At 42.1% G+C, this 24662-nt stretch overlaps 1 protein-coding gene across 1 annotated transcript; it reads right to left on the reverse strand.

Annotated features, from left to right (window-relative positions):
* Nucleotides 1-1779: 1779 nt before the first annotated feature.
* On the reverse strand, nucleotides 1780-23027 carry CPA2 (carboxypeptidase A2). Its single transcript, XM_053743471.1, is given in 16 exon segments — nucleotides 1780-1943; nucleotides 8737-8836; nucleotides 11159-11340; nucleotide 12124; nucleotides 13047-13135; nucleotides 14257-14371; nucleotides 15697-15795; nucleotides 17704-17750; nucleotides 17753-17804; nucleotides 19560-19646; nucleotides 20249-20361; nucleotides 20364-20382; nucleotides 21025-21048; nucleotides 21050-21107; nucleotides 22961-23010; nucleotides 23013-23027. Coding segments are annotated over 16 exon segments (1215 nt in total).
* Between the last annotated feature and the right edge of the window lie 1635 nt (nucleotides 23028-24662).

A 24662-nucleotide genomic window follows, 5' to 3' on the forward strand; every position in this document is an offset into this window, starting at 1 on the left:
AAAAAAGGACTTAGACATCAATGGTGGAGGATGAGGAACCGATCAGATATCAAGGACTGGGGATGACTTAGCAGGATTCTCTGCTAAGACTGGCTGAAGGCCCAAGGAAAAGGCCTAGTGGGAAAGAGGACTCAGGGAAACCTATCTAAGGTTTGTTCAGCAAGGGTATTTGTCAGAAGTCGTAGAGCTGGGGGGCCTCTATCAGGCTCTTTTGTCCTTCCAACACTTCACTTCACCAAGATAGATTTCAGCTTTGAAATTAGTAACAAAAAAAGCTGAGACCTGAATCTGTAAGAAATATGAACTAAAGAATCAAGTAACCAAAATTCTATGCAAACTGAAATTCATTTCCCACCCTTTTTCCAGGGAAAGCCATCAACATGAAGAAAATCTAAATCCCCAATGGAAATGAATGTCTGAAGAGAAACTATGTAGAATCTGAGACCCAGACTTGACAAGGCAACCAGGAAGAAGGAGTGTTACTGGTTTGGGTCTCCACTAGTTTTTATAATGCAGCATACCAGAAATGGAAAAGCAAAAGGCAACAACGCATCTAGAGGATACAGCACCTAGCATGATGCTTGGCACACCGTAGTTGCTTACCTAGTATTTATTGAAAATAAATAAACTTGAAAGTTCCCTTTCTACAGTTAAAATGCTACTTTAAGATGAAGGAGCAGACACATGCCACAGCATCAGTGAATCTTAAAAACATTAAACTAAGTGAAATAAGCCATTATATGATTCCATTTATACATGGTACCAAGAATAGGCAAATTCATAGAAAGTAGAAAAGGGGCTGGAGGGAGGGAGAACAGGGAGCTATTGCTTAATGGGTACAGAATTTCTGTTTGGGATGATAGAAAATTTCCGAAGATGTATCTGGATAAAACTTTCCTTGAAAAGGACACATGCATCTGCATGTCCACTGCAGCACTATTGACAATAGCCAAGACATGGAAACAACCTGGATGGCCATCAACAGATGAATGGAGTAACAAGATGTGGTATATACACACAATGGAATACTACTCAGCTATAACAAAGAACAAAATAATGCCTTTTGCAGCAACATGGGTGGAACTAGAGACTCTCATACTAAGTGAAGTAAGTCAGAAAGAGAAAGACAAATACCATATGATATCACATATCTGGAACTAATATATGGCACAAATGAATCTTCCCACAGAAAAGAAAACCATGGACATGGAGAAAAGGCTTGTGGTTGCTAAGGGAGAGGGAGTGGGATTGCCTTTGGAATGGATAAGCAATGAGATCCTGCTGCATAGCACTGGGAACTATATCTAGTCACTTATGATGGAGCATGATAATGTGAAAAAAAAATTATACATGTATGTGTGACTAGGTCACCTTGCTGTACAGCAGAAAATTGACAGAACACTGTAAATCAGCTATAATGGAAAAAATAAAAATTATTAAAAAAATTTTTAAAAAGGAAATTTCTGAAGATGGGCGGTGGTGATGATTGCACAACATTGTGAATGTACTTAATCCCACTGAATTGTACACAATATAAATTTTATGAAATACATTTTATCATATTATTTTATTTTTTAAAAGGTGTTGGGAGCATTTTGCTCAATATGGGATTTAAAAAAAAAAAAAGATAAAAAGGGTGTAGCTTAGTGGTTTGCTATGTTTTAGGGGAACATAAATGAAAGAAATAATGCTCCAAGATTATGATTAGAAAAAGGAATAATCACAACCCAACTTTGCTTCACATCAAAGAGCTTTTAATGGTGTTTATCCCCCAGAACCCTAATAGGGGTGGTCTCACACATGCCCTAGGATTGCCTTCAAGCCAAGCCAGGTCTCTTCCGCTATGGGTAAGATCTGATTGGCTGCTTCTCTCAGCTCAAAGGCAAATGAGTATTTGATGCCAGAGTCATAGGACCAGTCAATGCTTCCTCCACTAGCTTGGTCTGAAGGTCAAACGAGAATAAAGTCTGGTTATGTTATTCCCACTGGCCACTCACAATTATGTAACCTCTATGGTAAGTTCTACCACAATCAAAAGTAAGTCAGGTCCCTATCTGCATGGATCCTAAGAATAAGGATAGCTTAGTGAGGGCCATACATATGAAAAAAGAAAAGATTAGTTGAGGGAGTTCCTGTCGTGGCGCAGTGGTTAACGAATCTGACTAGGAACTATGAGGTTGCGGGTTCGATCCCTGCCCTTGCTCAGTGGGTTAATGATCCGGCGTTGCCGTGAGCTGTGGTGTAGGTTGCAGATGCGGCTTGGATCCTGCGTTGCTGTGGCTCTGGCGTAGGCTGGCAGCTACAGCTCCAATTAGACCCTAGCCTGGGAACCTCCCATATGCTGCGGGAGCGGCCCAAGAAATGGCAAAAAGACAAAAAATAAATAAAATAAATAAATAAAATTTAAAATAAATAAATAAATAAAAGATTAGTTGAAAAGCAAAAGGTGTTATACATATGGACACTGTACTTAGCCTTCCTTTGGTGTTCTTAGGAGCCTGTGGCTTCATCCACCTATTTAGAATCCTGCCTGCTCTCCTAACTGGCATCTCCTGCCCCTTAGGGAGGCCACACCACTACCTTCTTTAGTTAAGTGCTAGGTATAGACATTGTTTTCTCTTTGTGAGAGAGGAGGGATTACAAACAGAGGAAGAGATTTGGTCCCTGCCCTCAAAGGACTTTCAGCATAAGGGTGGAGCAGGCTTTGTTGCCCAGCACCTATATGTGATGGGTTAAACCAATAGAGTAATATACACCTGTGTAATGTGTGGCAGCTGATGTGACAGATAATAAAGGAAGGTGGCATTAGCCCACAAAGTCTCATAGTAAGCATGACTCAGAAGAGCTGAGCAATGGACCAGCTCTGAAGGCCCTCCTGGAGAGGGCAGGTAGAGGTCAAATGGAGGAAATAATGGCTGGGGCAGAGATGGAGGAAATCACACAGTTCCTAAGGACGTGCTGGGCAAAGAGAAGACTGGGGGCCTAAACCAGGGAAAAGAAGGACTAGTGGTTAATATTAGGAATTAACACTATGAACTCTCATGTCTGTCTTTGCCTTCACCCACAGCAGCTGTGATATCACCTGGTAAATAACAAACACCAAATTGTTGCTGACTTGAAATGAATCTTCCTGGATACCAAAATTATTTGGTTGTGGCCACACAACACAGATGATCCCACTAAGAGGTCCCTAGTGGACCAAATAATTGGCTTCAGATTGAATCCTCACTGCAAATCATTAGCTGGGTGACCTGCAGCAGTCACTAATCTGAGTCCCCAAATGCTTCATCCATCAAATAGGGATAACAGCACTACTTATTTCATAGGGCAGTGAGAATTAAATGGGATAATATAATGTTTATGATTCCATCACTTGTTGAGTGCTTACTAAATGTGTTAGACATTGTGCTAATTTGGTTCATTTAATCCCCACCTGGGTCATGAGATAGGTATTAGCATTATTCACCTTTTACAGATAAGGAAACTGAGGTTCAGAGAGAGTAAGTGAAGAAGCTGGGGATAACATGTGGAATAGGCATTCAGTAAATGTCAGCTGTGATTATAATCATCATTATCAATAAATGACTAGGATTCCATCAAAAAATTGGAGCACTTGAAGGATCAGAAGTATCTAGAGGAGAGTAATTCACCAGAAAACTAACAAGCAATATTTATATAGTGCCTTGGAGTTAGTGAACTCTTTTAGTCTATCTTCAGAGCATCTCGACAACTCATTTCACAAATGAAGAACTAAAGGGAAGACAAGTGCCCTGCCCAAGGTTACTTAGTTCCAAAGTGACAAAACAATAACTCAAACTCAGACCTCTCTCCCCAAGGTCTGTTTTTTTCCCCTACACCTCTCTGAGAAAGAAGTCAAGTAACAACTTCTCCTGAACCAAACACCTGCTGTGTGTTCCTCACAGCCCTTTCCAGATGAGAAACTGTCCAGGAAATGTCTCACCCATCAGAGGTCCAGCCACCTCTCGGGTGGAGTAAAGCAGGTATTTAGCCCAGAGCTACATACCAACCTGGGGCAGGAAGCAAAAAGTACTTAATTGGGAATAGTTCTAAGAGGCAGTCCTTGTCCAACCTGTAACAAGGCCAGGATCAAGGAAAACAGAGTATGGAGTTCCTGCCGTGGAGCAGCGGAAATGAATTTGACTAGGACCATAAGGTTGCAGGTTCGATCCCTGGCCTCGCTCAGTGTGTTAAGGATCTGGCATTGCCATGAGCTGTGGTGTAGGTCACAGATGCAGCTCAGATCTGGTGTTGCTATGGCTGTGGTGTAGGCCAGCGGCAACAGCTCTGATTAGACCCCTAGCCTGGGAACATCCATGTGGCATGGGTGTGGCCCTAAAAAGACAGAAAAGACAAAGACAAAAAAAAAAAAAGGATAACAGAGTAGGCTCAGGACAGAGATGCGGCCAGAACTTGCTTGACCATTAATGGTATTAGACAGCACTATACTTGTCTGACATTTGCTTATTATCCATACCTTCAACATCTGCGACTTTACCCAGAAAAACACACTAAATGTCAGCTTTTCAAGGTCTTTACTTGTAAACACTTCAGATAAGGAAGGTGGAAAACTGGATTCCTTGTAAAAAAAAAAGTGTCAGAGACCCCAAGTGCACGTCTTAGGGCAAATGAAGCCATTCTGCTGATATTCTAAACTCCAGCCTCCACGCAGAGTCAGCCAACCAGAGAAAATACGCATTCCTCAGTTTCAAGTGGCTATCACAGCCTTCCACACCACTGCTACCACTCAGAAGGCCCTCTGTGGAGTTCCCATTGTGGCTCAGGGGGTTAAGAGCCTAACTAGTATCCATGAGGTTGCGGGTTCGATCCCTGGCCTCACTCAGTGGGTTAAGGATCTGGTGTTGCCATGAGCTGTGGTGTAGGTCACAGACGCAGCTTGGACCTGGCATTGCTGTGCCTCTGGCATAGGCCAGTGGCTACAGCTCCAATTAGACCCCTAGTCTGGGAATCTCCACATGCCGCAGGTTTGGCCCTTGAAAAAAAAAAAAAAAAAAAGATATGTAGCAAGAGCTCCAAAGCTGCACATTACATTTGGCTAGGGGTCACCTAAAAGAAAAAGGGGTTTGTACCAATATATTCACAGTAGTACTAGTCAGCAAAAAGTTGAAACAATTCAAAGGCGCAACAACTGGGACATAGCAATAGAACAGAATAACGAATACCTAGGGTGGAAATACATAAAACTATATAGGAAATGATGTTAAATGAAAAAAGCTGGACACAAAATAGAACACAAACATTGAATACAACTAGATAAACACGTGTATGAGTTCATCAACAAAACATTAATGAAATTGAAACTGATAATAAAGTATGATTATTTATTAGATTTTTTTTCTGTCTTTTTGTTTGTTTTTGTTGTTGTTTTTAGGGCCGCACCCTCAGCACATGGAGGTTCCCAGGCTGGGGTCAAATCGGAGCTACAGCTGCCAGCCTATGGTACAGCCACAGCAACGCCAGATCCGAGCCATGACTGCAACCTACACCACAGCTCTTGGCAAGTCCAGATCCTTAACCCACTGAGCAAGGTCAGGGATTGAACCCACATCCTCATGGATACTAGTTGGGTTCATTAACTGCTGAGCCACGAAGGGAACTCCATCTATGAAGTTTTTAAAATGCATCATAATAGCACAAAGAGAAAGAGAGAAGGGAAACCACAATTTGGAGGGGGGGGGGAAGAAACTTTCATGATCTGAAATACTACCAGATCAGTAGTTTTGGGATTTCCATTAAGTGTTCTAGATACTAGACATTACTAGATATTACTCCTCTGCTCTCCAAGACTCCATTTAAAAAACCATGACTAGTGGAGTTCCTATCATGGCTCAGTGGTTAATGAATCCGACTAGGAACCATGAGGCTGCGGGTTCGGTCCCTGCCCTTGCTCAGTGGGTTAATGATCCAGCGTTGCCGTGAGCTGTGGTGTAGGTCGCAGCCGAGGCTCGGATCCTGCATTGCTATGGCTATGGCGTAGGCTGGCGGCTACAGCTCCAATTCGACCCCTAGCCTGGGAACCTCCACATGCCAAGGGAGCGGCCCTAGAAAAGGCAAAAGACAAAAAAAAAAAACCATGACTAGTAAGTACACACTCTCCCAGATTCCCACCGCCATTCTCCTACAGACAGAGCTATGTCGGTGCCCCCACGTGTCTGCTGACTCTCGCCTCTTGTTCAGGATCGATCTGCCCACCTCTGCTTATCCTTTTCCTGTCCTCTTCTCCCTCTGTCTGGAATAGCACTGCCTTGGTCATTTTTTCTCTCTCCTGTATCTTTCTCTTCCGCCTCACTATTGATCCTTTTCTCAGTCAGTAAACAAATCTTTTGGAGTTCCCTGGTGACTCAACAGGTAAGGACCCAGTGTTGTCACTGCTGTGGCACAGGTTCAATCCCTGGCCCAGGTACTTCCACATGCCATAAACAGGGGGAAAAAAAAAAAAAAAAAAACCTCTTATCACAAAACATGACCCTCCCTCCGTTCCTTCCTCCCTCTCCTTCCCATATCATCCAGGCTCCCCTAAAGAGGAATCCACTCACCCCCGGCCTCCCCTTTCTCCCACCCCATATGCTCCTCCAGTTAACCTCACTCCTCTGAAACTGCTCTGCTTAAGGCAACCATAGCTAGTGATGAAAATCCAATGGTAAATGTTCTGTCCTTGTCACATTTGACCTTTTTGTGAACTTTTTGTCATTAACCACTGCCTTCTTCCCAACAACTTTCTTTCCCTGGTTTCTGAAATGCGAGCTTTTCAGCCTCTCTGCCCAGCCCTACTGTGTGTCCTCCCTTCTGGCTAACTCTTTCTGCTGTCTAACATCTTGCTCCCTCCTCCACTCAAGGGTTTTCCCACTTCAAATGATCTCCTTACTCTCCTGTTCCAACCATCCCCTCTATGACAACTGCCCCAAAATCTCTCTCCCTTCTGCAACATCCCAGAGCCATGAGCCCAAAGCCTACAGGACATCTCCACTTAAAAACACCACAGTTATCTCACCCTCAATATGTCCAGAGCTGAACTCACTGTATTTCCAACTCACCCTTTCTGCACCTTCCTGGTTGTCTCCCTCAGTTAATGGCACCTTTCAATGACCATCAGTAAGAAACTCCCCACTTCTGGTAAAGGACAAAAGTCTTTTGATTTTAACCTCCTAAATGTCTCCCCGCTTCCATCCTCGCTGGCACTGCTGTGGGGTAGGCTATCATCTCTCCTCTGAATTCTTCCACTCGCCTTGTGGGATGTTCCTACTTCTAGCCTGTCATCACCGCATCGACACAATGCCTCAATGTGCTCACTGCTTCTGCTGAAAACTCTCCCAACGGCTTCCAGAATCCTTAGGATTAAAACCTAGATTCTTAACATGACACACAAAACCCTGAACTCCCCCGCTTCTCTTATTACCACTTGCATTCCTCCTTGTAGTTCACAGAGCCCACCCTGCAGTTTCATACATCTGAGCTTTCGCATGTGCCTTTATTGAGCCAGAATGCCCCATTCCTCTTCCGTTTCTCTAGCCTTCAAAATCCTGCTGCCCGTTGTGACTCAGTGAGTTTAAGAACGCAACATAGTGTCCCCTGAGGACACGGGTTTTGATCCCTGGCTTCGCTCAGTGGGTTAAGGATCTGGCATTGCCACAAGCTGTAGTACAGGCTGCAGATGTGGCCTGGATCTAATGTGGCTGAGCATAGGCCAATAGCTGTAGTTCCAATTCGACCCCTAGCCCAGGAACTTCCATATGCAGCAAGTGTGGCCATAAAAAGGAAAAAAAAAAATCCTTCCCTATTCCTAGATGAAATCAAATCCCAACTTCTAATACTTTTGTACCATATATAGCCTACTATTACACATATATACTGAAGTTAATTTGTCTTCCCTTTCACCTCCCATATTAAACAGTGAGTCCTCTGTACATTCATTATGCTTCCAGAACTTGGAGACATATATATAATCATATACAGTGATAAGTACATAGTATATGCTCAATAAAAGTGTGCTGAACACAGTGGGTGCCTACAACAGGCATTTGTTTCCAAAGGATCCACAGGCATAGGAGCTACTAAGGAACTCCTGGGCATTCAACTGTGTGGTCCTAATTCTGTGGCTTTGTCCATAAGGAAGTGAGGGACTAAGAGTCTACCACAGAACGGTGGTCATTCTTTTTCTTATCCCCAAGTTGCTGTGGAAGAGAGGAGCCTCAGCAAATCTGACAGCAGGGTCCCCAGCTTTATTCCTGCCATTGTCATTATTCCTGACTTGGCCTCCTCTTTGTCTTCCTAAATTTGCATGGACACATGCCTGCAACAGAGTCTATTTACTGAAACCTCTGGGTCATTCTATTCCCACACACAGTTTACTTAAAGTATGAGCCTCTCTTAACCAAGAAATGGATTGTTAATACAAGTGTCATCGCTTAGAGGACCAAGTCTTGATAAAGGCCTGTTTTCAGGCAAAGAGATTCCACCTGAGAGTGAGTTGTAAAGATCAGGAGAGCAGAGAGCACACAGCTCAAATATTTAAGAAGTCCTTTGTTCTACATACCACTAGTAAGTACCTCATGGGGAAGACGTAATCTCACTGAGGAAAATTGGGTAAGGCTGGCTTCCGTGCATTTTTAAGGTCTATCCATTTCACATCAGGACATTTAAAGGCTTTGACCCAAAATCACATGGTGCCTGCTATCTGAGTGGGTCATTTGTAAAAACATATTAGATACTTAGAGATGACTGAGCAGATAGGTCCCACTTCGTACTTGGTGCCGTGCAGGCTTGTCAGAGATTGGGCAGCCTTCTGGGCCACTTTATTCTTGAGCAAGAGAACCAAGGAAAGGAGGATGGATGGTGCGTGTCTCTTGGAAGAACAGAGCCAAAGAGCAGAGTACAGAACGGGACAGTCTGATGAACTGCTTTCTGGTTAATTAAGCACAATGCCCTTTTTATTACAAACATTTTCATTGAGAAGCAAGCACAAGTTCAATTCTGGTGACCGAAAATACAAAATGAAGACCCTCATTGTTTATTGAACATCCAGGTATTTGCAATAACACACCAGGGTCATTCTGCCACCAGCTCTCCTTGTTCAGGAGGGTGGGTGGAAATGAGGCACTAAAGAGAATGTGTACTGACCCAAGGATGTACCCAGGAAGTTGATTTTGTTCTTTTTTAAACCAGATCCCACATTGGCTTTTTCCCTATGATTGTCTCTTTTTACAAAAAGTAGAGCTCAGCAAAATATTTTCCATTATTTGAGGGTTCCAATTTGACTGATTGAGGCTTTACTGTCCTTGCTAGGGATAAATGTAAGGTCCTGAACTTGGGTCCAGGAAAACAACCGTACAATTACCAGATGGGGAAACCTGGCTCGGCAGAATCCTCAGAGAGCCTGGGGGTTTCAGTTGTCACTGAGCCCAGCATGAGTCAATGGCATGACACCACTGCCAAAAAAACTAATGTGACCCTCAACTGCATAAGCAGACGTGCACAGTCTGGATGAGGGCAGTTGTGGTTATGCTCTGCACTGTGCTTGTGAACCCACACGTTTTACATTTACTTCTGGGAGCCACTCTTGAAGAATACAGACAAACCAAAGCATGGTGGGAAAATAGCAGCCAGAAGAGTAAGGAAGTCGGGGCCATATTCTGAGTGCTTGAAGGGATGGGGGTATTTAGCAGGGACAAGGAAAAACCTAAGAGAAGCAGATGACTCATCTTCAAGTAATCAATGAATTTGTTTCTCTAAAGGAAATAAACTTGCTGGAGCAAAGATGATAAACCAGGGCTGTATGTGAAAACTGAAAGAAGAAGGTTTGAGCTCTCTAAATCAAGATGCAGGAGTTCCCGTCGTGGCGCAGTGGTTAATGAATCCGACTAGGAACCATGAGGCTTCGGGTTCGGTCCCTGCCCTTGCTCAGTGGGTTAACAATCCGATGTTGCCATGAGCTGTGGTGTAGGTTGCAGACGAGGCTCGGATCCCACGTTGCTGTGGCTCTGGTGTAGGCCGGTGGCTACAGCTCCGACTGGACCCCTAGCCTGGGAACCTCCATATGCGGCGGAGCGGCCCAAGAAATAGCAAAAAGACAAAAAAAAAAAAAGAATGCAAACAATCAAATCTGCCCCGACTTTGAATAGGCTCCCTTGGAGGCAAGGAGCTATTCACTGGATGACTATCTGGCAGAGAATTAAGCACCAGGCTTGGATAATTTAAGCTTATCTCGATCTACTGAAAGTACCTTTGACATTCAACCCTGACATTCTTTTTTTCCCTGATTCAACCCTGAATGGTAATATTCACCATCAAAACCCTGAAAACCACCTAACAGGGGTTAAAATGCAACTGATGAGATGAAAGATACACCTAAATTTGGAATATTCTATTTCTGCTAGCTGCTGACAACAGTCTACTTAACAGTAAATTGACAAAAATTCCCATCCCAGGGCTTATCTTTAACATATGTGTTTCAAAAACCAAGCCTAAAAGCCAAATTGGAAATACATGCACATTCTCTTCAGCTGGGATAGCTCTTGCTCAATTGTAAGCAGCCCCCAAAGATGTCACCATCTGACTTAAGGCTGCCACCAGTTTGCTCATTCTTGAAACAGGAAAGATGACAGGGGATATCAAATGATACCTTAAGAAAGTGAGTGTTTTACACCCAACATACACCAGTGCAGCATGACGACAGACCACAGAGCCAAAGACACCAGGAAGGTATGAGGCAAAGACCCTGGGAGGCAGCATTGCTCAGCACAGAGCAACTGACAACAGATCCAAAGCCCCAGCTCCAAATCCAAGTGGTTATTTTCTAAGCAACAGAAAACATATCTTGGTAATTTGTGGTCAAATCAGGCTCCTACTCATCTAGATTAAGGCAACAATGATTTCATGAATTCTATTTCCCAAGAAAACTTAATTTAGGAAAATCCATAACCAGTCTTTCAAACCTTTGCCTGTGTCACAATCTTCTCAGTGGTTAAATATGCTATGTGTCATTCCTCTTTGTAACCTATCACTAGAACACCTCCACCTCAATACCTATCTTTACGGCTGAAAGTCACCTGTCCACACCATGGATGCTTGTGTCTGAACTGAAATGAAGTTTCAGAAACTTACCAGCTCATCAAATGTATACCGCCCTATCACATGTATACCCATAGGGGAACAACAGTAGCTGGGAATAGCTGTGGAAGGATATGAAGGCCTTAAAGTTTCCATGACTCTTGATAAAGTCCACTACGGATTTCACTTCAACTTCAGAGTTGGCACCGGGTCCATGATATGAATAGGAACAAAGGTTGTTGCTGGCTCCAGGTCCTAATGGAATGCAGAAGAAACCAAGTAAGAACAGTGAGCTTTAAGGAGACAAACATATACAGGCAGTTACCAATGCTTCACTCAGTCCCTCCTGTGGAAACCAGAGCATGATTGTCACTGTATTAGATTGAAGTGCTACCTAAAGACACAATCAGGAGACCTAACACAAGAGATTCTGGACATATATCTCTTCTCAAAAACATAGTGTTCCCAGAGTTCCCACTGTGGTGCAGTGGATTAAGAATCAACTGCAGCAGCTCAGGTCACTGTGGAGGCATGAGTTCAATCCCTGGCCCAGGAACTTCCATATGCCTTGGGTGCACCTTTAAAAAAAAAAAAAAAGGTTCCTCTCTATAGCAGAAGGAGTTATCACATTAGATCATCTCCTCTCTGTGGAGCTGTTGGAAGAAAAGTTAGATTTAATATTATAGATGGAATTCCCGAATTGGGTAGGAGTTAGCAAGCTGATTTTCTGGGATTTCTTCCAATTCTTAGAGCCCAAGAGTAGAAGATTCTATGTGTCTGTACTTCTAAGTCACAAAGCTACAATGCAAGGAGCCTCTGATACCCCTTCTGTGGTAAAGAAGTCACAACTACCTTTGACAGAAAGCCACCTTTGGCCTTCATTTTCCTCAGCTCCTGGAGTTAATCATGACACTCAAGTGGGCACACTGTGGTCTGGCCAGGGCTCTGAGTGCTAGAGGAACTCTGAAGGGACAGGTAGAGCTAGGACTCTGCAGGGTCTCTAAATGATATCAACAAAGTACATATACAACCTGTCACCCTCATTTTAAGATTATTTAATAACAACAAGATTCCAGGAAAAATCTGGCTTTGAATTGCTAGACATTGTTCAATATTTTGGATCCGAGGCTTCTGATTTTTCTTCTTTCCTATGTACACACAAACACATACACATACTATTGTAAAAGCAATGAATGAAGTTGCCACGCATCCACAACCTGTCACAGTTCGTTAGTGTGTCCTTTCTTGGTTCAATGATTCTCATTAATTCGTTTGTCTTACAAACATTAGTGATGCGCCAGACAACTGTGCTAGCTAGGTGTTAGGAATACTACAGTGAAAAAGACAGTTTCTAACCTCACTGTTATCATACCTAATAAGGGAAAACCAAACAAAATTCAATTCTGTATTAGAGAAACAAAAGAGGTTTTCAACCAGTGCCTGAAGATAAAGGATCCTCCCAAACAGCCTGGCACTGGACTCCTCCAAAAATTAGAGCTGCAGGTCAACAAAGGCAGAGCAGGAAGTGAGTATTTTCTTTCTGAATCTATCTTGAAAATCAATTTCTTGATCTTTATACTTCATTTTAGTTTTCTTTCTCGAAGCATCCATAGATGATGTAATGTTTCTCCTCTGACTAGATCCCAACCCCCTCTAGTGGTTGGTTCAGGGCTTCCTGAGGCCTCCCTCCTCGGTGCAGTCTTGCTCTGGAAGCTGAGAAGCTGAGCCTGGATACAGCTGTGGGAAAACCAAGATGTGAGACAAAATATATTAAATGCCCTCAGAGCTCAGTGACAGCTCTGGGCGCCTATGAAGGGAATTCAGTCTAAGTGTTTTTCAAATAGGTTTTTAAATGGCTTCAATCCTGAATGGGCTTAGTAGGCTGGTAACACTGCAGAGCCACACTAGTTGACCAGACAGACACATCCGAGGGTTGCTGGGGACACATCCCTGTGCTCAACCTCCAAACCTGCATCCCAGTTCCGGCTAGGATCCACCACAATACAGAGGCTGCCAGGTACCTTGGACTGGGTCTTCTGCCAATACAATTCTTTAAAATGGAACAGAAAGAGAATATGGGGGAAGGAAAAGAAAGAAAAAAAAAAAAAAAAAAAGATGGTCATTACAGTCCACTAGGAAGGACCCTTTAGAATTCTGTTATCTCCTCTGCTCCCTCCCAGAAAGGCCACTTTGGAATTGCACTGATTTCCTTGCCCGCAGAGGTGATCAAGCTTCTCCACCATCTCACTGAGGCGAGAAGTAAATAATCCCCCGTCCTCCTCAAATGGATACCCGCCAAACTATGTTCCATAGAAACCCAGTTCTGTTAAATGTTAACCGTCACAAACAAAATTTTAAAAACAAAAAAACGTGTGAAGAGTGTAATGGGTTCTGTATAGAATATTTTGGGGAAATATAGGGTAAAATTGGCTAATTTACTTTGTAACTTCTAAAGGTTTTTTTCAGTGCTTTAATATTTTTATGAAGCGCCAAGAGAGGGGTATAGTAGGCGATATTTCCCAAACTTGACTGTGGAACCCTTTATTCACAGGGTATCTCATGAGATGAGTACTAGTGTTTGTACGAGTTCCTTTTGATCACACGTTGAAAAAACGCTATTGTAGTCGGCTCTCCACAAAAATAAACTTGAAGCTCTGATTCATTTTAAATATATGTGTGGTCACAGTTGCCGTAATAGTGTAGCGTAATGAGATTTTAAAAGGAGAAAGAAAAAAAAAACCTCCTCTTTTTTGTGATATTACCGAGGATTTCTTCTACAGTTTTAAGTAAAATGCCAGATGCATTGTACTGCCTACCTAAATCCTACAGCAATCTAATTGTCAGCAGGTAACATCCGCCTCCTCTTTTCTATCAATCTACCACAAAAACGCAGAGATAATTGGAACAAATCTCCTAGGTGACTCACAGTGAACAGTGAACTCTAACAGCCCAGCCTAACAATTGAAATGGGCTCTGACCGAGGCAATTTGGAAGATACCGTGTGTTGGAAAAAGAAATGATTATAAACACCACTCTATGCCTCCATTCAGGGCCACTACTGAGAGATTAGGCATTCCGTTTAGGATAAATCAAGAACACAAAGACCACTTTATTTTGTTTTGAAGTTCCTACACATCTCCTTAGATTTTTGTGGAAGAGCAAAGTCCAGGCTTACTTGGGTATGAGGGAACACAGAGCCATCAGGGTTGGTGACTGGCAGCAGGAAGATATCCATCACATCCAAAATCAAAGCTATGGACGGATCATTTCCATAATCAGAGGCAATCTGAGCAGAGACAACAACATGTATGTCAGTTTCACACTCCCCTTTCACCAGGAAACACGGGAAGAGATATAAAGGCAATGTGTTTTTTCCAAACATGCACAAGATATCATGTCTGGTCCAAGACTACGGCCCAATCTCCTGTTAATGAGTTTAATATGCCAGTGTCGATACTTTAATTTCCAGTCAGAATAATTCACTTACATTAAGTAAAAATGAATATCATTTACTCTTTCTCTCTCAAAAGCAGAACTTTTCCTATTAATTTTGGTGATACATTTTGCAATGGTGGGCAACGGTGTATGTGGCTTATTAGGGATATGAACCGAATAAGTATTTTCAGTTTCCTTAATCACCACACAGGCTGTAGTTTCCCAAAAGTACTCCAGACCAACATCAGATTACTTAAATATGCAGAGACTTTTCTAAAGATCCAGAGAACCGGTTAAATTCCATTTGGGGAATTACATTTCTACTTATGATCAATTGCAGCAAAGTTGAAGTTTCTGCCGGATTAAAATTTATTCATTTCCTGTGCTCAGCCATCCTAAGGCATTATTATTCAACTGTTAAATATCCATTTCATAATACCCTAAAGGTAACCGCATTTTAATTGAAGGGAAAAATCTATCAGCCAGTATGCACGTGGTTGCACATGCTTGAATGATCTGATGTGGATTGATTTCCTTTGCTCATGAATTAACATTCTGATTTATAGCATGTCATTTTTGAATTACTTAAGAATACCAGCCTAGGTCACACCCAGCGTGGTATCCTGACTCTAATTCCAATGAAACATGTTGGAAGGGAGATATTGCTACACACCTTAACTTCAAAATCAGATATGGAAAATTTTCAGAACCACCCCAGAACCCTTAACAAGTTCCACTTTGGATCTGCAGGTCAAAGTAAACTATTCTAATACCTGTTTATATTTCTATCTTGAAGCCCTTTTGTGATTTTATAGATTTCTAGTACATCATGCTACAGCTCTCAGAGCTCCAGGCAGCAAAGCAATTTTTCTCTAGTCCATTCTCATGCTGAAATCTGACTCCTGGGGTCCTTACTTGCCACCCTCTCAATCTCTTCTAACTCTTACTATCTTTTAACAGAGCTCACAATGGCCAGCAGGGTAGGGGGTTGGAGGGGGTGTATGCTAGGGTACTTGGTGGGGGCAAGACCAAAAAAGGGTTTGAATGGGTCTGTTTCCTGCCTGTGTGACAGGGCTTGGGATGAGAGCATCAACCATTAGGACCACAAAGACTGTTGTCAAGTTAGGTGGGGCCTGACCCCAGAAAGACAAATCAGGGAATTCCAGGCAAAACGACCTTATTTGAGATCCACAGCGCAGTAGCTTGTGTAACCCACTGACGGGCATGGATGGCAGCATCTAGCCAGATGGCCGACTTGTCTCCTCCGGTGCTGAACTGCAAAACAAGAGTGGAAATGCAAACCGTTCCACCACTGAGGACCCCTTGTTGGTTCCTCTTTTTGTACTAGATATAGTGGAGAGGGAGAAGGTGTAGCCACTGGTCACTGGTGCTGTTGATTAACTCTTCTCATTTAAAGGTTTTTTGTTTTTTTTTTTTTTGGTCCCCTTCTTTTAATGGGAACTTAAATGCACTTACATGAGAGGCATCTTTTGATGTTTGTAAAAAAACATTGTGGATAATGCGATGACATGAAAATATGTTCATCACATGTAAATTTTTAAAAACAGATTACAGAATAGTATGACGGCATTTTTATTTTTTAAAAGGCTAGCTTGTGTGTGTGCGTGTGTGTGTGTGTGTGTGTGTGTGTGTGTGGAGAAAAAGGGAAAGGTGATGAAAAAAGAAAAAAGAAGGAGAAATAGAGAGATATACAACAGAATGTTAATAGCTATCATCCTGTAGTTGTAGAGTTGGTAAAACAGGGATTTTTTCATTTTTTGCAATGATTGTGTTATTTTTGTAATAAAAATTCTTGTGATAACCTATTGAGGTCCTTTATAAAATCAGGATGGCAGGCTTTGGGGGTGCTTTCCAGAGTTTAAAATTTTATGATCTAAGTGACTTAGTTTTATTTGGAACAGCAGCTTTGCCAATTGGATCAGTAAATGAGGAGGAAAAGATTATTTTTGCACCATCAACTTCTATCTTTGTGCAGCACTCTAACATCACAGATAAGGTAAATGAGAAATGCAATCCTTGCTAAAAATTACTTTTCACACGTTTTGACAGTTTTAAAGTGTTTTGTTCTTTTTCCTTCAAAGAGCTTTAAAATAAAAAGTGGTGAACTTTGGAAAACAACATTCTCAACCACAAACCACCAAACCACCTGGGAAAAGGAAAGTCCAGGAAAATCCAAGCAGGAGGAGAATTTGGGGGTTTCCTGACCCAGTTGTATAAGAAATAGGGGAAAGGAAATAAAAAGAAAAGAAGGTAGTAAATATGAGCACATGTGCCACGGTGTCACAATGTAGGCACACCACTCCTCGCAAGCCTGCTTTGAGGGAACTGCTCTGGAGAAATCCATCTGTCCAGTGAGTCCGCTGGCGCTCAGCCATAACATTTCCAAATTTAGCAAAGAGTTGTGACATTATCTTTTTTTTTTTTTTTCCCTTAAACTCTTTCTAGGAAATCTGAGGAAATAATTTTCACTCTTTCTCAAAGCAAGGTTTAAAAAAGCTTGAAATTATCAGCGCTAAGACTGCTGTCAGAGGTTACAGGTTGGAGTAAAACCATAACCTTTACAAACTAGCACCTTAAAAAAAAAAAAAAAAAAAAGCCTGCGCTTCTGAGCATTCGCCTTTGCCGATTAGTTGGCCTTCATCCTGCAAATCTCGAGAACTCTTGGTTTAAAATGCGGCTCCAGCAAATACTTGGAGCGTTTCTTTAAGGAAAAAAGAAAAAAGGAAAAAAAAAAAAAAAAACCCTGTGTTTTAAAGGGGAAAAAGAGGAAAGAAAAGAGGAAAAGAAAGAAAAACAACAAACTCCTACCTTGATTAATTACAGAATACCCCATCCCCCGCTCACCCTGGGGCCCACACCACCTCCCCCTTCCTCTGTTCCTATTGGCGAAAATTCCTCTGTTTCCCTGCGAGCAAATCTATCAAGATGAGAGCCTTAATTCACTCCCGCAGACCTGCGTCAGCTTGCGCAGTTAAGAGAAAAAGAAAAAGAAAGGGGGCTGGGGGTTTTGGGGTGGGGGCGGATACTCAAAACCAGCAAGGACCGGTTGGGGTGGGGGGAGGGAGGAACAGCTCCGCAGGCAGAGCCGGGACAAACCGCCCGCCTGGGAGGAGCGGAATTCTAGAAGCGTCTAGAGGAAAAATCACCACTGCATCTGTGTACCTTGAACACATTTATGGACCAGTTTTCAAAAGCATAGCCAATGTTCACTTGCTCACTAGACCAGGGTGCTCCGCAATTAGGGTATTCATTTCTTGGAAAATCTGAAATGTTTAAGATGAAATAGACATTTGCAAATAAATAATCTGAATGCAATCCGTTAGTGATTTTTCTCTCTCCTCCATTTCCATCCCCTTGGGGATGGAGAGGACAGCGTGGCAAATGCTGTGGGACTGGGGACGCTGGAATTAAAGCCTTTAAGAGATGATCACTGGGCATCTGCAGGGGCTGGAAAAGGGGAAGCCATTTTGCTACAGCAGAGCTGGTTCTTTCCAGTTTTTATGCTTCAAACAAAATGGCACTGGCTCTGGTTTGCCCGTGGTTTGCCTCAGCCCAGTCCTGAGGTGGAACTTCCCCCAGCCAGAAAGCTTCCTGCATTCACTAGCAGAGGAACACAAATTGTAGTGGCACCAAAAAAAGAAAAAAAAAAAAGTGGATTTAGAGGCAGGCGCTGCAAAACAGCTGTGCTGGTTCAGACTGGGACAATGCAGTGCTGCCTCAGGCACTTCTGCCACCAGCTATTCCGGCTCCTATTTTCAGGCTGATTGCAATTCTCTGCAGCTGGGGCACCCAAGCTGTGCCCACTGCTGGGTGGAGACACGTCTGGGCGTGTGTGGAGAATGACCAGCATGAAAAGGGTTCCTCCAGCTGTTGTCAGCCTTGCTCTCCGTGGGACACAGACAGCAATTTGTGAAGCCAGGCAAAGCAGAGAGAAAATCCTGTTTCCTTCACTTCCTTTTTTCTCCCTGACTCTCTGTACTGGTCCAGAATCCCTAATTTGAAACCCTTAGGGGCCATACATAGCTAAAATTAAAAAAAAAAATTTTTTTTCTTCTTCTTTTTTGCAAATTTAGGAAGGTAGGAAGATACATTGTATTTTACACATGTGGCAGTGCTCCTAATTGAAGCATGTTAATATTTCTGGCAGTGAAAAAAAATGAGTAGCAAGTAAATTCTGGTCAGATTTTGCCCCTAAATGAGTTTAGGTCAGAGCAAGGTTTGCCACCAAATAAACTCAGGGGGAAAATTTTGTTTTCAGAGTTCTTTGCACTTTAGAATGGCTGATTTGGGGAATCAGTACCTACTAAATATCTCCTCTCTGGCTCTTTCCACTCCTCCATCTCTCCCTTAATTTTCCAAGCCCCATTTCCTTAGCCCCTCCCCTCCAATCTCCCCTCCAAATCAGTGCATGTAGACCCCTGTGGGTCCCAAGAAAACTTCTGTGTCACCAAGAGGCAAGCACAGCACTATCCTGGTGACCCAGGAGAAGGAAGGGGCATTCTTTACCCAAAACTGGGGAAAGACAGCAGAGAGACTGCACAAGACTTTAGCGCCATGACGTCTAGGAGCATTTGCCAGGTTGGGAGAACACCCCCCCCCTCCCCCCTCCCCCTCCCCCTCCCCTCCCCTTGGCTGGAAGTAAGAGGTTATCAGGGTGTTCCCTGATTCCATCATCAATGGCAGCCATGAAGCACAGCTCTCAAATGGCTTTATGGTGGCGCAGGTAAGAAATTAGCAAGGGGGGGCCTTGAGAGGAGCGAGGGAGAGGCTGTTTTGTGCTCACTTAACCCCTCCTGGACAGTTCCAAATAATGGGGTGGCTGCTGGATGGGAAGGTGGACTTTAGATCCTGCCTTAGGGCAGTGGCACAGATATTGGTTGTAAAATCCTAGGAAAACTTGGAAAAGTTAGGAAATAACATGACAGTTATTTCCATTAAATCAGCAAGTGGAAGTATAGGCCTTGGGAATCAGAGGAGAGTATGGCCCATTTCTCTGATGTTCATTTTGAAACACCTACCTCTTCCAAGATATGATAAGCCTCAAAGTTGAAGTTACCATTCCATTCTCTGATTAACATTTCTTCATACTCCTTGTCCAGCAGAACCTAGGATAAATCAATCATCCATGTGATTAGTTTATGGCCATGCATTTGAATCTGCAATCATGAAGGAAATGGTGACATTCACGTGCCCAGTCCCAAGCATTCTTCTTCTTGTCCCAAAGACTTTAGGGTCATACCTTTCGCTTATTCTGCAGCACCCTGAAAGGAGATGGGGCATTAGTGGGACTCTAATCTAGCCGGATGCTGCAAATATAGGATGACAGTCAGTCCTGTGGTTGTCTTATGGCTCATTCTCCCTCTTTGAGAACCCAGGGTCTGAGGTAACCTCCAATTAAAAACTAAGTGAATAGTATCTTACTTTACCCACTTTTACTAAACCCTTCAGTTTGTACTTTTATTCATGTCAGATACTCTCTTTGCCCTTTCCATTACATTTTTTTATCACCGTATCCCTTTTGTGCCAATGCCGAAAAAGAGGGACAAGCCTTCCTACCCACTCTGCAGGGAAGCCCAAACCGTAGGAAGGCCATAGTGGCACCCACAGATCCCTTCCCTGGCAGAGGGTACCCAAAGGTAAAAGAGGGTGAACTTTTTTTGTACATGGACCAGCAAGCCTCTGAACAGGGGGGCTGTGGGATAATTACCTGAACATCTTCAATCATGATGGAATAAACAATTCCCTGGGACTCTAAGAAACCTTTGACTGCTTGGACGCTGACAAACGGAACTTGGACATGGGCTGTCTCTCCTGGGATGGTGGTGATTTCCAGAAATCAAGCTGAAAGGGGTGAAAGGCCAAGGCATCGCTGGGTCATTCCAGGAAAACAGACATGGACAGATGTCAAGAAATCAGTTCCTATCTACTTTACCGCAAGCCTTCAAGACTAGAATCACTGTGGAATCATTATGATATTGCAAAAAGGGTTTTTCAATATCCAAGCATCAGCATATGTGTTATATTGTTTTTCCCCATATGGTTAGGTATTAACACTGGCAGAAGATAAAGATTATTTAAAACTATGGCAGTTTTTTTTTAAACAACTGACATTCAAGTGATCCAATTCATTTCATAACAAGAATATTAATACTCTAAATTATTTAGGAGGAAAATAATGCATTAAAGGTGTTCAACAATTTTTCAAAATAACTTTCATATTCAACTTTCTTGTCATTCTTACAAAACACATGTGAGATAGAAGAATGGTGTATTTATCCTCTCTATATTGAGAAAGTGAGACACAAGGAAGTAGGTGACTTGCCCGATTTCACATAATTGGGGCCTACAGCCTAGATTTTCTGAGGTCCAGCTCCATGAGTTAGCAATCCACACATCTCATCAGAGAAGACAAGGCACAATGCAAAGTAAGAGACCTCAATCGTCATGTCTAACAGGGGAGTACCTACTCTGGAAAACAGAAGCCTGAAGATGTTCTTCAGCCTCCAGTTTCCACCAGACTTTTTATTTGTTCTTCATTCCCTAGTATAATCTCAAGAACTTGGTCTGTAAAGAATATTAACCACAGACATGACCTTGAAAACAAAACCTAGACACTGTTCCTCCTGCTGCTTTCTGCTCCTATTAGTTTTTACATATAAGAGGTTAATGCAGCAGTCAATAATCTCTTTGACAACTGAGAAACTAATAAATAGTGTACTGACCCACATCCCCCAGAATGAGCAGTTAATAGAACGGCTTTACTTCCCTAAGGAAATGTTATCTAAGTAATAATTAAAAGCTGTACCTACTTCTAGGAGGAAGTTTGCCAGTTAAGTTACCTTTCCTTTAGTTAATGATTATTTATCAAACAACACCTGCTGCTCATAAAGCATTGGCTTTTAAAACTTGTCTGTTCCTGTTTTCCAGAACTAAAAAAAAAAGTAGAATAATTAATTTGGTGCTTGTAAGTGTTCAAAGAATTAAATTTACATCTGGGTAGACCTAAGGTGTTTTTGTTGTTAACTAAAGTGTATCAGAGTTCCATCTCTAAATCCCATTCATGTGGCCCAAATTTGTGATATGGCTAAAGACAATAAATCATGGTGGTGTGTGTGTGAAAGAGAGACACACAATGAGGAATAAAGGATATCAAGGACAGACACCTTGGCAGCAAAGAGAAGTTGTAAAATAAGAAAAATACACATTCTTAGAAAAAAGTTGAGTGGCAGAGCTAGATTCTTGCAGCCCTTCCTTGATGGCAACGGTTTTTCCTCTCTCCCCTTCTCTGAGTAGGCTGACTTCCCTAGTCACTGCCCTGCCCGTATGTGCAGTGGAGAAGGAACTGGTACAAGAGCCATAATAAAGGACCAGAATCCCGATCATCTGAAACAAAGTACCACACAATTTTCAGTGAACTCCTGCAGAATACACAAGTGAGCTCTTCAAGGCTCTCCTGCCTCCCAGTATCCACCGGCCACAGATGGTCTGAAAATTCTTCCATTTGAGTCTCATTCCTTTGGTTAATGCATAAACTCCCAGGAGTCCTCCTTTAAAATGAGAAGGCACTGGGAAAAGTAATACAGCGGGCTAATATTTCCTGGTGTGTGTTCTAAGGCGTAGTAGCCCTTTCGGTTGTTCAGCATAAAAAAAAAAAAAATAAGAGGTGGGGCGAGTTCAATGATCAAAAAAAAAAAAAAAAGTCAAGGAGACCTGCAGCCACATAGATCTCCTCTTATAGATTTACAGTGCACATTAATTTAGTGAACATTCCTAGAAATTCTGTAATTTGTTTAACCCTCTGATTCCCAAATTTATTTTGGGAATGCCCACTCTTTGGGGGTCCAAATTTATTTGGCCACTTCATTAGTTCCCTGGGACACTCTTCAAGAAATGCTGCCTAAAGCTCTGTAGAATTTTGAAACCAAAGTACTTTGGAGCAAAGATGGATCCATGAGGCTTGGATTTGGGCTGAAGTCTGCAGCCCTGGTCCTCCCACTTCATGAACTCCCACTGCCTGGACGCTAGATCTGAAGATGACGAGGACCTGGGCTGACATGGAGGATGAAGCCCAGAAAGCCAGGGAGGAGGGTGTGGGAATAACCCATCACCTGCTGAGATGACACTGAGACAAATGACCAAACAGCTTTATTTTCACACATGTCTCTCTGGATCATCAGCAGGAAAATGATTAAGAACAAAGAGAAATAGGATGCAGTTTTCACTTTTGCTTTCCTCCTTTAAATGTCATTCAGCTCTCTTTTTTTAAAGTCACTCATTCCTATTATTTCCTCTATCCCCTCTCTGAATCTAAAAGAACTCTGAAAATGCCACTTACACTCACTATTCTGCAACAATCCAGTGAGAGACTCTGTGAATCAGATGTGCAAAATTCAAGCAGACACCAGTAAGCACAACTTATCCCACAAATGGTTCTCAACAGTAGATGTGCCCCAAAAGGGCACCAAAAAAAACAGGATTAATCTCATCGTCAAGGGTCTTCTAAGAGTTCAAAATTCAGTGTCACTCCTGAACTTGATTTATAGGGACCATGGCTGAGCAGATCTTTTGGCAGTCAAAGAACACAAGTCAATTACCACATGGTAAAATTCCCACCTGCACGTCAAATTCTCAAGGTTGTAGACACCCACCTGTGTGATATCACCAATCCATACATTTTCCATTCCTATAATGAGACAACAAACTTTGATGGAAAGAAAACAAAATTGCTAGAGCATATCAAGGGCAATCGTGCATATATGATTTAGAACACAAAGTGCCACTAACTCTGACCAGTGATAGAAACCAGATTAATAGACCTAGAGGTTAAAGTCCTTTCTGGGTCTCTGACAGAAAAAGGGCACAGCATTTATAGTAATTACTCAGGCATCCTGTCTATCACATTCCATTAGTTGGCTCATTTGTTTATTTTTATAATGTTTACCCTAAAACACTGCAATCACTTACTTAGTCCACATCTGCTGAATCTCCCTGTAGATATGGCTGTTCCAGTCCTCACTCAATATTAAAACAAAACAGAAGGCCTTTTAATATTCAATTTTGAACTCTTTCTAAAGTGATCCATCTGCATTTGTACTAAATTGATGTCCCTGTTTCTGTGCTTTTTTCCTAAAATGAAAATGTCTTTCTAATTATAATGAAATTGCTTGTTATAGAAAGTTTGGATTAAAAGGAAGTGTTTTATTTAATCACCAATAATTCCTCCACTCAAAGAAAGTCATGTGGTATATATCTTTCCAAACTTCTATGTTTTAGAGCTTTTTCCTAAACAAAGATTAGACAATAACATATATCTGATTTTTAAGCAAAAATTTTTTTAAATAAGTGTGATTTTTCCTTGTCTGGAAACACAGATCTACATTAATCTGACTTATTCTTCATTGCAAAAGGAGAAAATAGAAAATACACCATTCTGTTTTTAGGAATAATACTTCATTGTATTTTAGTCATTCACATACATTATATTCAGCCTAGCAAGTATCAACCAACAGACACAAGGAAATTTTCATCTGTTCTTTGTGTGTTATATTCTTTATATGCACACATTTTAAATCCATAGGTTAGAATCTGAAGTACCTGAGGAAAGGTATACATATGATGTTTCTGGTTTTTTTCATTCTTTTGGGTATTGGGAAGAAGAAACCAAAAGGCAGAGGCCATAATGCATCCTCATGTCCCCAGCACCTATCAAGTAGACAGTAGTCACTGAAATTAATTTAACTTAGAGAATCAATAAAATCTTCTTGGAAAAGATGGAGCCTGAACTGAGTCTTAGGGTAGGTATGGTTTGCTGAGAAGAGTATGGATTTCTGGAGGTAAGAAACTATGAGAAAGGTAGAGAACTCAGGGTGGGGGTTTAATGGTACACTATAGGAATTTATCTCCCCTACAATACACTTTCAAAAGGAAATTTTTACTAAGAGATACTACCCAATGAGTTGAGTTCACTATAAGTGTTAGGAACATGATAGCTCTCTTTTCTCCCTGAAAAAGATAGTGGGAGCCACAGTTGGGATCCAACTGAAGCTTGGATCTCTTGAGAAGTGACTTGTACAAAGCCCTGGGGTGATCCCTCATTCCTGAGCCTCAGGCATTCTAAAAAA

This window comes from Phacochoerus africanus, chromosome 16 (genome assembly GCF_016906955.1).
Source record: "Phacochoerus africanus isolate WHEZ1 chromosome 16, ROS_Pafr_v1, whole genome shotgun sequence".
NCBI lineage: Eukaryota > Metazoa > Chordata > Mammalia > Artiodactyla > Suidae > Phacochoerus > Phacochoerus africanus.